This window comes from Eulemur rufifrons, chromosome 2 (genome assembly GCF_041146395.1).
Source record: "Eulemur rufifrons isolate Redbay chromosome 2, OSU_ERuf_1, whole genome shotgun sequence".
Lineage (NCBI taxonomy): Eukaryota > Metazoa > Chordata > Mammalia > Primates > Lemuridae > Eulemur > Eulemur rufifrons.
In genome coordinates this window covers 126,287,720-126,300,145 of record NC_090984.1, presented here as the reverse complement: position 1 = coordinate 126,300,145, position 12,426 = coordinate 126,287,720, and the positions used below count along the sequence as shown (strand labels likewise).

Here is a 12,426-nt window from a genome sequence, read left to right as displayed (position 1 = left end):
CCCTCTCCTATGTTCTCCTCCTTCCTATGGAGAGCAAAGTCATTCCCTGTTTTTACTCTCACACCCACCGTTATCAAGAAGGAACCAGGGTCATGTATTGAACAAGGATTTCTCTATAAACCACATGGGATTCACAAAAGATTTCTTCCACAGTGTGGTGTGTCATCATGGGAGACACTTGTGGAAAACGAGGGGCACCACCAATCTTACCAAGAGATCTCCATGCTTGAGAAATTTTTATGTCTATCTGGAGACACAGATGCATCCTCATTGCAAGTAGAGAAGGAATTAATAGCACGAGAGCCTTTGCGGCATTCTATGGGCCTTGCCTCTGAGATGGCTTCAGAGTAAGACAGTGAAGGGTGAGAACATGACAGTGTGTTTCCTAGAGTGTGGAGGAAGGCAGAAGACTGCCAGGGCAAAGGGGAGTGCTCTGCTTTGCAGTTTTTTTTCTTTAGTTACTGATGGAGAGAAGACCACTGAGGCTTAGGGACCCCATTTCTGAGGCCATAGTAGGACAGGAGGTGAAGGGATGCTGCCTGAGCAGGAGCCAGAGATAAGGGCAGAAGTTAACTGCCTAGTTGGGGAACATTCCAGCGATCTGGGAGCACAGCAAAGCAGACTCCCACCTTAAAGCCTGAGGGGCCTCATGCCTAAAAAGCCACATAGCGGCTTGACATGAAAACCACACATGGCTATAAAGGAAGATTGCAAATTGTCAGCCCTGGAAAATGAACCCCAGACTCCAACTCTTAAGCACACCAAGTTGAGCTCTTTCACTCCCCTTTCTCAGTAAAATGCCTCGGTTGATGGGGAGCTAACCTCCCAGTAAGAAGTACTAATCTCTTTGTTCCTCAATGGAATGGGCCACAGCTGCTGAGTTCAGAGATACTATCTGTACATAGCTTAAGGCGTAGTTGTGCTTAGTAACGAGCTATGTGTTCCTGCTTCTATAGATAAGAGTAATTAGCTAAGGCATCTTGTGACTTTTAAGGGAGACTTGAAACTTCTACACATTGTAACCCATGAGCTTTTCACGTGAAATCATTGTAATCTATAGCATGAAATAGGGAATAGACACAGGTGCTAGATTTCAGTCAGTGCCACCTGGCTCACGGGAATGCTGGTGGCCCCTGACTTCCCTGTACCCTTTCACCTTATTTTTTCTGTCCGTGTCTTTGTCTCTCCCATCTTTGCAGCCCACAGTGCCCGGGGACCCGGTCATATCACAGGCATCATGAACCCCCGATAGTTTACAGTATTTTTTTTCTTCAAAATTGCTAGGGAGTGAAAACATACTGTATTTATGTAAAGCCCAGGAAAGCTTCCCGGCTCAGGTGTTGGTGAGTGGATACGATGCTGCAGGAAGCTGTCTGTGCCCCTGTGGGGGACAGAGGGAAGTGTTCACTCAGCATGTAGCCCAGGAACAGGGACGAGGTGACAAAGAAGGCAGGTGTCCTCCTGGGAAGACCAGGACTTGGTGATTCTGTTGGCTATGTCTGCAAGGGCTTGGGCAGGGGCACCAGGGTTTGTCCCAGAAAAATGGCATCTGATGAAAAGACCTGATGTTGAGAGAGTCTGGGGTGGAGTGAGTTATGGGAATCTGCCCGGGGGGTCTCCTATGAGGGCGTGAAACACATAAGGACACGACACAGAGGTGCAATTCTCAATAGAAGTAGCAAACATTTTTCATCAGAATCACTGAATGTTACAACGGAAGATAATCTACTCAAAGTGATGGGGAAAATGTTTAAAAAATTGCAAACAAAGAATATTTTTCCCAGATATTTTTTCATTCAAAAACAAGGAAGAAATTTTTTAAAAATCCTAGACAAACAAAAGGTAAAGGAGTTCATTACCAGGAGGCCTGCCTTATAAGTGCCAAAAGGAGGGTTTTTAGCTGAAAAAGTCCATTGATGAATAACATAAAACTTATGAAAGCACAACACTTAATGACATAATTAACATAGAGACATATGAAAAGTACTCTATAATGTTGGTGTATCGAGCAATTTTATTCTCCTATAAGAGCTAAAATACAAAATTATCAATAACAACTCTCTTAAAAACTCATAAAATTTATTTCACATAAATCCTAAAATACTACTGGTAAGAAGTCTTACAAAGATAATATATTACGTGTCGAAACATGTTGAAAATTCAGCAGCATCCACCTTGGCCTCTGCCTATGTTGGGGTAAAGTCCAGGTGTGGAAAACCACACATGTTCTCATGACAGAGTTCTTGAACCCGCACTAGGCTGCTAAGCTCTATGCTGGAGATGGTTCATGGGTCAGGCGTGTGCAGTGCTGACAAGCACAGGCTCAGATCCCAGAGCTCACTCTGACCAGACGTGAGCTCCTGACACATTACACAGGCCCTCGATGCCTCGGGGTGACTCTCACATTTATAACATGGAACAGACATGGACACTTAGAGCACATGATCCATGTCCATCTGTCAATAGGAAATACGATGATAGATGCTCAGTATTTACCAGATTACAATTTCCTAAGAAGGGCTTATATTGTATCAAATGTTGCCCTGGTCATACACCTCCCCCCAGACACTGACATCTCATCTGGACCCTGACCTCCCTCAGCTGCCCCACCCAAGGCTTGCTATATAGCAGGGGACATGCAAATAGGGCCCTGCCTCTGCTGGTGAAAACCAGCCCAGCCCTCACCCTGCAGCTCTGGGACAGGAGCCCCAGCCCCGGCATTCCCAGGTGTCCCCATTCGGTGATCAGGACTGAACACAGACACTCACCATGGAGTCTGGGCTGCGCTGGGTTTTCCTTGTTGCTCTGTTACAAGGTAATTCATGGAGAACTGGAGATATTGGGTGAGGGAGTGGATGTGAGTGAGAGAAACAGGGGTGTGTGTGGCAGTTTCTGACCAGGCTGTGTCTGTGTTTGCAGGTGTCCAGTGTGAGGTGCAGCTGGTGGAGTCTGGGGGAGGCTTGGTCCAGCCTGGGGGGTCCCTGAGACTCTCCTGTGCAACCTCCGGATTCACCTTCAGCAGCTACTGGATGCACTGGGTCCGCCAGGCTCCAGGGAAGGCGCTGGAGTGGGTCTCAAGCATTAGTAGTGGTGGTAGCACAAGCTACGCAGACGCCGTGAAGGGCCGATTCACCATCTCCACAGACAGCAGCAAGGACACGGTGTATCTGCAAATGAACAGTGTGAGAGCCGAGGACACGGCCCTGTACTACTGTGCCAGTGACACAGTGAGGGGACATCAGTGTGAGCCCAGACACAAACCTCCTGCAGGGACGCGCGGGGCCACCAGGGGGCGCCCAAGACACAGGAGCAGAGTCAGCCCAGGGTAGGTGCAGGTGGTGGGTAAGGGCTGGTTTCCTCTCAGGGTCGTGGCTTTCTCTCCAGAAAACGGTTTCCTCCTGGGAACTTCTCTGAATTCACGATTCTGTGTTTCCCTCTGCAGTCTCTGTGTTAGATATGTTTGTGCTAATGAGAGAAAATATTGCCACCTGCTCAAAAGGCAGACAGTGGCTTCCAGTCACTTTCTCCTGTCCCCAAATGGACATTGATTATCAACACTTCTCAGTAAGTCTGAAAATCAATAAAAGATTTTTTCTTGGACAGCACAATGCAGCACAGTACACAGAAGTACACGTTCCTTCTAGCCGGCAAGCAGGATAAAGCGCCTACTGGACGTCAGGGACAGACGGAGTCAGCGTCCTAAGCAAGAGCAGGATGACCACGTGGAGCTCCGTGTCCAGCACCAGGCTCACAACATCGATTATATCTCACAGAATTGAAGGACAGAGGGACCCACCGACATTTAGTGTAGATGTTGACTCTGATGGTGTTAGACACCTGCACACACAGGCAGGCACAGATGCACACACACACACACACACACTGAGTGAACACGGAAAGGGTGAGTCTCTCCACTACTGAGGTGTCTGTGGAGCAGCGCAGGCCTCTCAAGACAGTCCCAAGTGGCTTCATAGGACAAGAGGGGAGACTGGCTCAGGTTTTCACAACAGTTCCCTGGTGGGGCAGGGAGGGTCTGGTGGGGTCTGGGCCTGTGACAGCCAACTGGTGAGACAGCACCTGTGATTCCTTCCTAGGATTCCCATGAGTGGGGCAAACAGGGAAGATGAAGGATGGGCCTTCAGATGTCAGTGAAAAGACATCACATAGGAGAATCTGACTTCTTGTTCCGCTCAACAATTATTAAATGTTTTTAAATTTTTTTGAAAAGCAGGCAAAGGCCATTATGGGTGGAAAACAATGAGGTCAGCAGGAAAAAATAAGACATTTCATTAGTATTAACTAATCATAATACTAAGGAGGATCAGCAGGAGGAGGAGTTAGACAGGGTCTTGGTCCAATGTCATGGGAGGAAGCTTTTCACTGTCCAAGCTCATCAGCTTATCCTGAAGGCTGTGGGTCAGCTGTGGGCATCAAAATAGCAGAAGGTTCACAGGTTCTACAGGGATGCTCAGTTTGACATTCTCTACCACAGCAGCCTTCCAAGTGTCTAGAATTCTGAACTGATGCTGTGGTTGTGAAACATGATCCCGAGGGTTTCCTCCCTGGAATTGCACTGCTGTGTTTCCCTTAAAGTCCTTAATAATGGTTGTTCCAGTATGGCTCAAGACCAGTGTTTTCCTGAGATGTTTTCCAACACACACTATGCCCTGGTTGAACACGATGAGAGACTGCTAAAAAGATGTAGTAAAAAGACCTTGAATCTGTGGTGATAGGAATGTCTATAATTCATGAACTTCTTTCAAAATTGTTTACTCTCACATGCAATAGGGAAAATGCTAGTGCTTTTAGTAAAATCTAAATGTTTGTTCCATGCAGCTACCAAGTCAAAGGGTAACAACTGATGTGTCCTTGAGGGACTGGACCACAATTCTGTAAGCAATTGCTCATGGTAGAATGGAGAAGGGAGTTCAAGAATTGCTTAAAACTGTGACATTTATAATTCATAATGCTAATTAGGTCAACGATTTCTGAAGATTTCCAATGAGTGGACGGTGTGTTACGTGAGCAGTGATGATGCCTCACAAGCTTAGACGGCATCACAAAACCAGGTTTCGGCTGCTTGTTCTGGGTAATGACCTCCTACAGCACTTGTTTAATCCCCATGTTATTTTTTTGCATAATTCCTGTTTACTTTACTTGGGTCTCTAGAATTTAGAAGTCTATCTCAAAGTTCCTTACCTTTTGGTTAATTTTGATAGGTTTTCCAGAACTTTTGAGAAACTGTTTTGTTTGCAAAATATCCCAAGTTCATGTACTACTCTAAAAACATACCAATTCAGTCCCAGTTTTCTGCTCATTGACAAGCACTAAAAAGGGCAATGACTTCTCCCACATGGGCTGATTTTACCTCCAGTTGAGCACAACATTGTAATGGAAACTTTTCTTCCATAATATGAATCTCAGTTTAATAATTTAAAGTTTTATTACTGAAGTGTGATTTTTTTTTATTTCAGCTCATTATAGGGGTACAAATGTACAGGTTATATACATTGCCCATGCCTCCCCATCCCCCCACTGAAGTGTGATTGATCAACAAATAATATTGTCTGAAGGGGCTCAGTGAGAATCTCATCCAAGGAATATACAGAACTTTTCGCTGATGCAGACAAAATAGCTCTGTGCCCACACTTAGCTTTCAGCCACGTGTCCTAGCACACAATGAACCACATGCCACTGTTCACCTCAGCGGGGGCTCCTGACTGGGAAATCTGGTACTTTTGATTTTAATGCCTCTAGACCGTCATATCTGGCTATTTTAGCAAAATGTAATGGCAACATGAAATAACTAAACATTAAGGAAAATCATAACCTAATGAAACAAGAAGCCAGGATGTGAGTGACTCTGGGCTTTCCCATTTCAAAAGTTCATCCACCCAAGGAGCTTCTTGTCTCAATGTTTCACACTGATATGCAGAAAACGTCCACTTCATCCCACAGACCCCCCTTGTGTGGACGTGGTGAGAGTGTTTTCAGGGTCCCACAGATAGGACAAGGGAGGAAGAGGAGAGGACACCTTTCTGAAATTTCCCCTGAAGGATCAGCAAGGTCACAACAGAGAGTCTCTCCTGCCTCCATGACTAGAACTCTGTCACACGCCCACATGCACATGAGTTCCTGATGGGCATAAATGCTACAATGATGAGCCTGACCGTTTTATCACATAAAATTACTGGAAACTGACTTAAATATTTTCTTTTCCTTTCTCTGTTTTTTTCTTCTTCTTTGTTCTTTTGGAGAGAAGGTCATGTTATGCCACCTGCACTACAAAACAGCGTCATTGTCATAGCTCACTGCAACCTCAAAGTAATGGGCACAAGTGATCCCACTGCCTCAGCCACGCAAGTGTCTGAGAGTACAGGTGAACCCACAGTGGCCGGGTGAGATACATACATATATAAAACATTGTCTCACTGCACTGCCAGCCAGGCTGACCTCAAACTCTTGGCCTCAAGTGACCCTCCTACTGTGGCCGCCCAAAATGATGGGTTTACAGGCATGGGTCCCAGCACATAATCATATTGAATAACTAACTTTCCTTAACCTAAAGTTAATTACTTTTTGATTAATTAACTGAATTTTCACTGAAACATTCCTACTGTGATTGAGTTTCATTTTCATTTCCAATGTTCAAAACTGGGCCTCCATGACAGTCTAGTGCATAAAAACATCCCCCCCAAGACACTCACATCTGCTCTGGGCCCTGCCCTCCCTCAGGCGTCTCATCCAGGGCTTGCTATATAGCAGGGGACATGCAAATAGGGCCCTCCCTCTGCTGATGAAAACCAGCCCAGCCCTCACCCTGCAGCTCTGGGACAGGAGCCCCAGCCCCGCCATTCCCAGGTGTCCCCATTCGGTGATCAGGACTGAACACAGACACTCACCATGGAGTCTGGGCTGCGCTGGGTTTTCCTTGTGGCTCTGTTACAAGGTAATTCATGGAGAACTGGAGATACTGGGTGAGGGAGGGGATGTGAGTGAGAGAAACAGGGGTGTGTGTGGCAGTTTCTGACCAGGCTGTGTCTGTGTTTGCAGGTGTCCAGTGTGAGGTGCAGCTGGTGGAGTCTGGGGGAGGCTTGGTCCAGCCTGGGGGGTCCCTGAGACTCTCCTGTGCAGCCTCCGGATTCACCTTCAGCAGCTACTGGATGAGCTGGGTCCACCAGGCTCCAGGGAAGGGGCTGGAGTGGGTCTCAAGGATTAGTAGTGATGGTGGTGGCACATACTACGCAGACGCCGTGAAGGGCCGATTCACCATCTCCAGAGACAACAGCAAGAACACGCTGTCTCTGCAAATGAACAGTCTGAGAGCCGAGGACACGGCCCTGTACTACTGTGCCAGTGACACAGTGAGGTGACTTCAGTGTGAGCCCAGACACAAACCTCCTGCGGGGGCGCGCATGAGCCACCAGGGGGCGCACGGGACACAATGAGCAGGGTCAGGACAGAGGACAATAATAGTTTGTTTCCTGTCAGAGTTTGGGGCCTCTTCTCTAGAAATTTCAACCAGGGACCTATATTCTTTCCTGGCTCTGCTCTCGTCACTGTAGTGTCTGAATTACTAATGTCTTGTTGTAGTAAATGAACACATTCTCACCTGCACACAAGGCAGAACGTCACTCACGTGGGCAGAAATGACCCTGGTGTTACCACAGGGGTCAGAGTCCTGAGGAAGGAAGCCCAGGGGAACCTGCTGAGCATTTTCCAACCAGACTCCGCTCACAGACCTCAGTGGGACTCCCTGAGTGGGACAGTCTTTGGGATTCATATTAGGACATGTAGGGACCTAGCCCAGGGTCAGTGTCTCATAAAACCTAGTGTTTTCAACTTGTTCTCTCCCATTAAAAGTAGTACATTCCTGGTGCAGAAATGATGCGGTTGTGTCTGATTCTGCAAATCCATTTTACTTCTCTGTAGGTTCTATTTTCACATCTTCCTCTTCTCCTTTTTGCCCCAGAAAATGGAGGATGTGATCTCTGTTTCTAAATTCCGGGGCTCAGGCCCTTTACCTGGAGCTCAGGTTTCACCCAGGCAATGGCTCCAGTGGGACCTGGGAAAGATTGATGGGACTGTGTCAACCACCATTGCTGGGACCCTCCTGCTGTCACCTGGGCCTGGACTCACGTTGGAAATGCAAGTAGCCATTAGTAGCTGAGAGAATGAGATTGATTGGTCAAAGTGGGATGTGTCCTCTGAGACTCTCACAGAGTCACCTTCAACACCTGTGGCATCAGGGAGACCTGCAGGTGGGAACCTCAGTGTGATGAGAGCTCTATGGTGGCATCCAGGTCCTTGTGAGTGGTGTCCTTGTGGTCACACCATGGCAACACCACAACCTGGAGTCGAGGCCCTCCAGTGTGAAGTGTCTGCCCCAGATGGTCTTTGTCCAAGAGCCTCCTCATCCTCCCCCCTCTGCTCCTCCTGACTGCCCTCTCCTATGTTCTCCTCCTCCCTATGGAGAGCAAAATGATTCCCTGTTTTTACTCTCATACCCACCGTTATCAAGAAGGAACCAGGGTCATGTATTTAACAAGGATTTGTCTCTAGACCACATGGACTTTGGAAAAGATTTCTTCCACAGTGTGGTGTGTCATCAGGAGAGATTCTCATGGAAAATGAGGTGCTCTATCCATCTTATGAAGAAATTTCCATTGTTGAGTTATTTCCATGTCTATGTGTAGACACAGATGTGCCTCATCGTAAGTAAGATAAGTAGAAAACAGTTAACTGTGAGAGAGGCTTTGCCACCTTGTACAGTCCCTGCCTATGAAATGGCTGCAGAGTCAGACAGGAAGGTGGGAACACCACAGTGCACATCAGGGAGTGTGGAAGAAGGGACAGGACCAGCGGGACAGATGTGACCACTGCTCCCTTGGAGAGGGTAACGGCTGATTTCCTCTCAGGGCCGTGGCTTCCTCTCCATAAAACAGTTTCCTCTTGGAAACTTCTCTAAATTCACGATTCTGTGTTTCCCTCTGCAGTCTCTGAGTTAGATATGTTTGTGGTAATGAGAGAAAATATTGTCACCTGCTCAAAAGGCAGACAGAGGCTTCCAGTCACGTTCTCCTCTCCCCAAATGGACATGAATTATCAACACTTCTCAATGAGTCCTACAATCAGTGCAAGATTTTTTCTTGGACAGCACAATGCAGCACAGCACACAGAAGTAAACATTCCTTCTAGCTGACAAGCAGGATAAAGCGCCTACTGGACGTCAGGGGCAGACCGAGTCAGCGTCCTAAGCAAGAGCAGGAAGACCCCATGGAGCTCTGTGTCCAGCTCCAGGCTCACAACATCGATTATATGTCACAGCATTCAAGGGCAGAGGGACCCACCGACATTTAGTGTAGATGTTGACTCTGATGGTGTTAGACACCTGCACACAGAGGCAGGCACAGATGCACACACACACACACACACACACACACTGAGTGAACACGGGAAGGGTGAGTCTCTCCACTACTGAGGTGTCTGCAGGGCAGGGCAGGCCTTTCAAGACAGTCCCAAGTGGCTTCGTAGGGCAGGAAGGGAGACTGGCTCAGGTTTTCACAACAGTTCCCTGGTGGGGCAGGGAGGGTCTGGTGGGGTCTGGGCCTGTGACAGCCATCTGGTGAGAAAGCACCTGTGATTCCTTCCTAGGATTCCCATGAGTGGGGCAAACAGGGAAGACGAAGGATGGGCCTTCAGATGTCAGCGGACAGACACCAGCTAAGAGAATGTGACTTCTTATTCCATTCAACAACTGGGTTTCAAAAAGATAAAAAAAAAAAAAAAAAAAAAACATTAAAAGATATTGTGTGTAGTCAACAACCAGGTTTGCAGAGAAATAGAAGATATTTCATTAGTATGAGATGATATTAATAATAATTAGAATGAGTAGGAGGAGTTAGACAGGGGTCTTTGTCGCATGTCTTGGGTGGAATCTTTTCACTGTCCAAGATCATGGGCTTACGGTAAAGGTGGTGCTGTGGGCTTCAAAATACCAGAAGGTTCACGACTTCTATAAAAAGCTCCCTCTGGCATCCTCCACTGCCGTAGCCAGCAAGTGCCCAGAGTCCTGCATGGAGGATGTAGTTGTGAAATATGAACCAAAAATTGACTCCCGGTTATTTCACTACTCTATTATTATTATTATTATTATTATTTGAGACAGAATCTTGCTCTGTTGCCTGGGCTAGAGTGCCATGTCGTCAGCCTCACTCGCAGCAGCATCAAACTCCTGGGCTTAAGCAATCCTCCTGCCTCAGCCTCCCCTGTAGCTGGGATTACAGGCCTGTGCCACCATGCCCGGCTAATTTTTTTCTACATATATAATTTTAGCTGTCCAGATAATTTCTTTTGATTTTTAGTAGAGACAGGGTCTTGCTCTTGCTCAGGCTGGTCTCAAACTCCTAACCTCAAGCGATCCTCCCACCTCGGCGTCCCAGAGTGGTAGGATTCCAGGCATGAGCCACCGAGCCCGAGCTCTATTTTCTTAAAAGTCCTTAATGATATTAGTTCCAATATGGCCCAATTGCAGTGCTCTGATGTTTCTTCCAATACACACAACGTCCTCTTTGAGCTTCATGAGAGACTTTTAAAAAGATGTAGCAAAAGGCAGCCTGAATCTGTCACTGAGAGGAGTGGGTTTAACACATGAATTACTTTCCAGTGGTTTTTTTTTTTTTTTTTTATCCCAGCTGAACTGCCTTTATTTTTAACACTCACCACCACCTGGTAAGCAGATGACATTGTTTCTTTTTTTTTATTTCACCATATTACGGGGGTACAAATGTTTATGTTACGTATATTGCTCTTGTCCCCCTTCCCCCCCCCATCAGAGCTTCAAGAGTGTCCATCCCCTAGATGGTGCACATCGCACTCATTATGTATGTATACATCCCCTCCCCACCCACATCTGGTGGACATCCAATTAATGTTATTCCTGAATGTGCTCTTAGGCGATGATCAGTGAAACCAATTGGATGGTGAGTACATGTGGTGCTTATTTTTCCATTCTTGGGATACTTCACTTAGTACAATGGGTTCCAGCTCCATCCAGGAAAATGCAAGAGGTGCTATAGCACCATTGTTTCTTATAGCTGAGTAGTACTCCACATACCACATTCTATTAATCCACCCATGTATTGATGGGCACTTGGGTTGTTTCCACATCTTTGCAATTGTGAATTGTGCTGCTATAAACATTCGGGTGCAGATGTCTTTGCAGGAGGGAGAATGCTAGTACTCATGGTAAAATCTAAGTGTTTCATTTGTCCACCTACCCAGCCATTGGGTAGTAACTGATGTGTCCTCGAGAGAGGGTCCATAATGCCACAGTGCTAATGGTAGAACCATTGGCCAAGGGAGTTCAAGAATCTCTTAAAATTATGGCATTGTGAACTTAATAATGTGAATTTGATCAACATTTTGAGAAGATTTTAATGAATGGATGGTGTGTTTTATGAGTAGTGGAAATGCCTTACAAGCTTAGATGCATTTATAAATGAACTCTAGCTGCTTTTTCTGTGAATGTATCGTACAACACTTGTTTAGTTCCCATGCTACTTTGTTTTTTTGTTTTTTTTTTTTTTTGCACTCTTCCTGGCTTCCAATGTGCTGCACTTCTCTGTAGATTAAAGCTTGTAATCCACATGATGGAGGGGAACTGTGATAGACCACATTTTCTGTGTCGACCCATCTGTTGATGGACATGTAGGCGTGTGGTGTTTCCAGGGCATGCAGGCACAGTGGGTGTGGAAGAAGAAAAAGGCCTGGGGAAACTCCTGGAGACATTGTGGGGAGGGACCCGGCTGTGTCCGGATCTACATAAGAGAAGGAGGGTTCAGGTATGGGCTGGCAGCAGACGCCATTCAGCCCAGCTGGCCTTCCCCACGCAACATCCTCTGCAGTCACCTCCTTTTGGATGGAGGGAAGGGCAGGTCAGGCTCTCACGTAACAGCGGTAACGTAACAATCTCTCAGGGGACACGGGAACCGCAGTACATGGGAGGTTCAGGGAGAGAAAGCAGGAAGGACCCAAACGAGCCAGATCTCAGTCCCTTCCCTGCATGAGTACGAGGCTTCCCCATGGGAAGATTTCTCCTCAGTCTCCAGGACAGAATAGATCTGCTAATGGGCTGTGCAAGGTCACGACGCCCTCCTTAGACAGGCCGGGGTGTCTGGGGATGGCGGCGCTGTGGTCTGGAAGAAAACGAGATTGCTGTGTCCTCTCCTTGGCCTGCTGCCAGCTGTACAAGGTGTCTCAGAGGTCACACGTGCACCAGGTGTGATGGCCACTGCTGCACGTGGCTGGCAAGGACCGAGGCTCCGTGTCCTAAGGTGTCGCTTCCAAGGTGCAGCTGCAGGAGTCGGGCTCAGGGCTGGTGAAGCCATCTCAGACACTCTCCCTGACCTGGGTCATCTCTGGACT

General features: G+C 47.2%; 1 gene segment (V, D, J or C); it reads left to right on the top strand.

Annotated features, from left to right (window-relative positions):
* Positions 1-2,721: 2,721 nt before the first annotated feature.
* LOC138398754 (immunoglobulin heavy variable 3-74-like) lies at positions 2,722-3,779 on the top strand. The segment is given in 3 exon segments: positions 2,722-2,815; positions 2,920-3,227; positions 3,645-3,779. Coding segments are annotated over 3 exon segments (489 nt in total).
* The last annotated feature ends 8,647 nt before the right edge of the window (positions 3,780-12,426 follow it).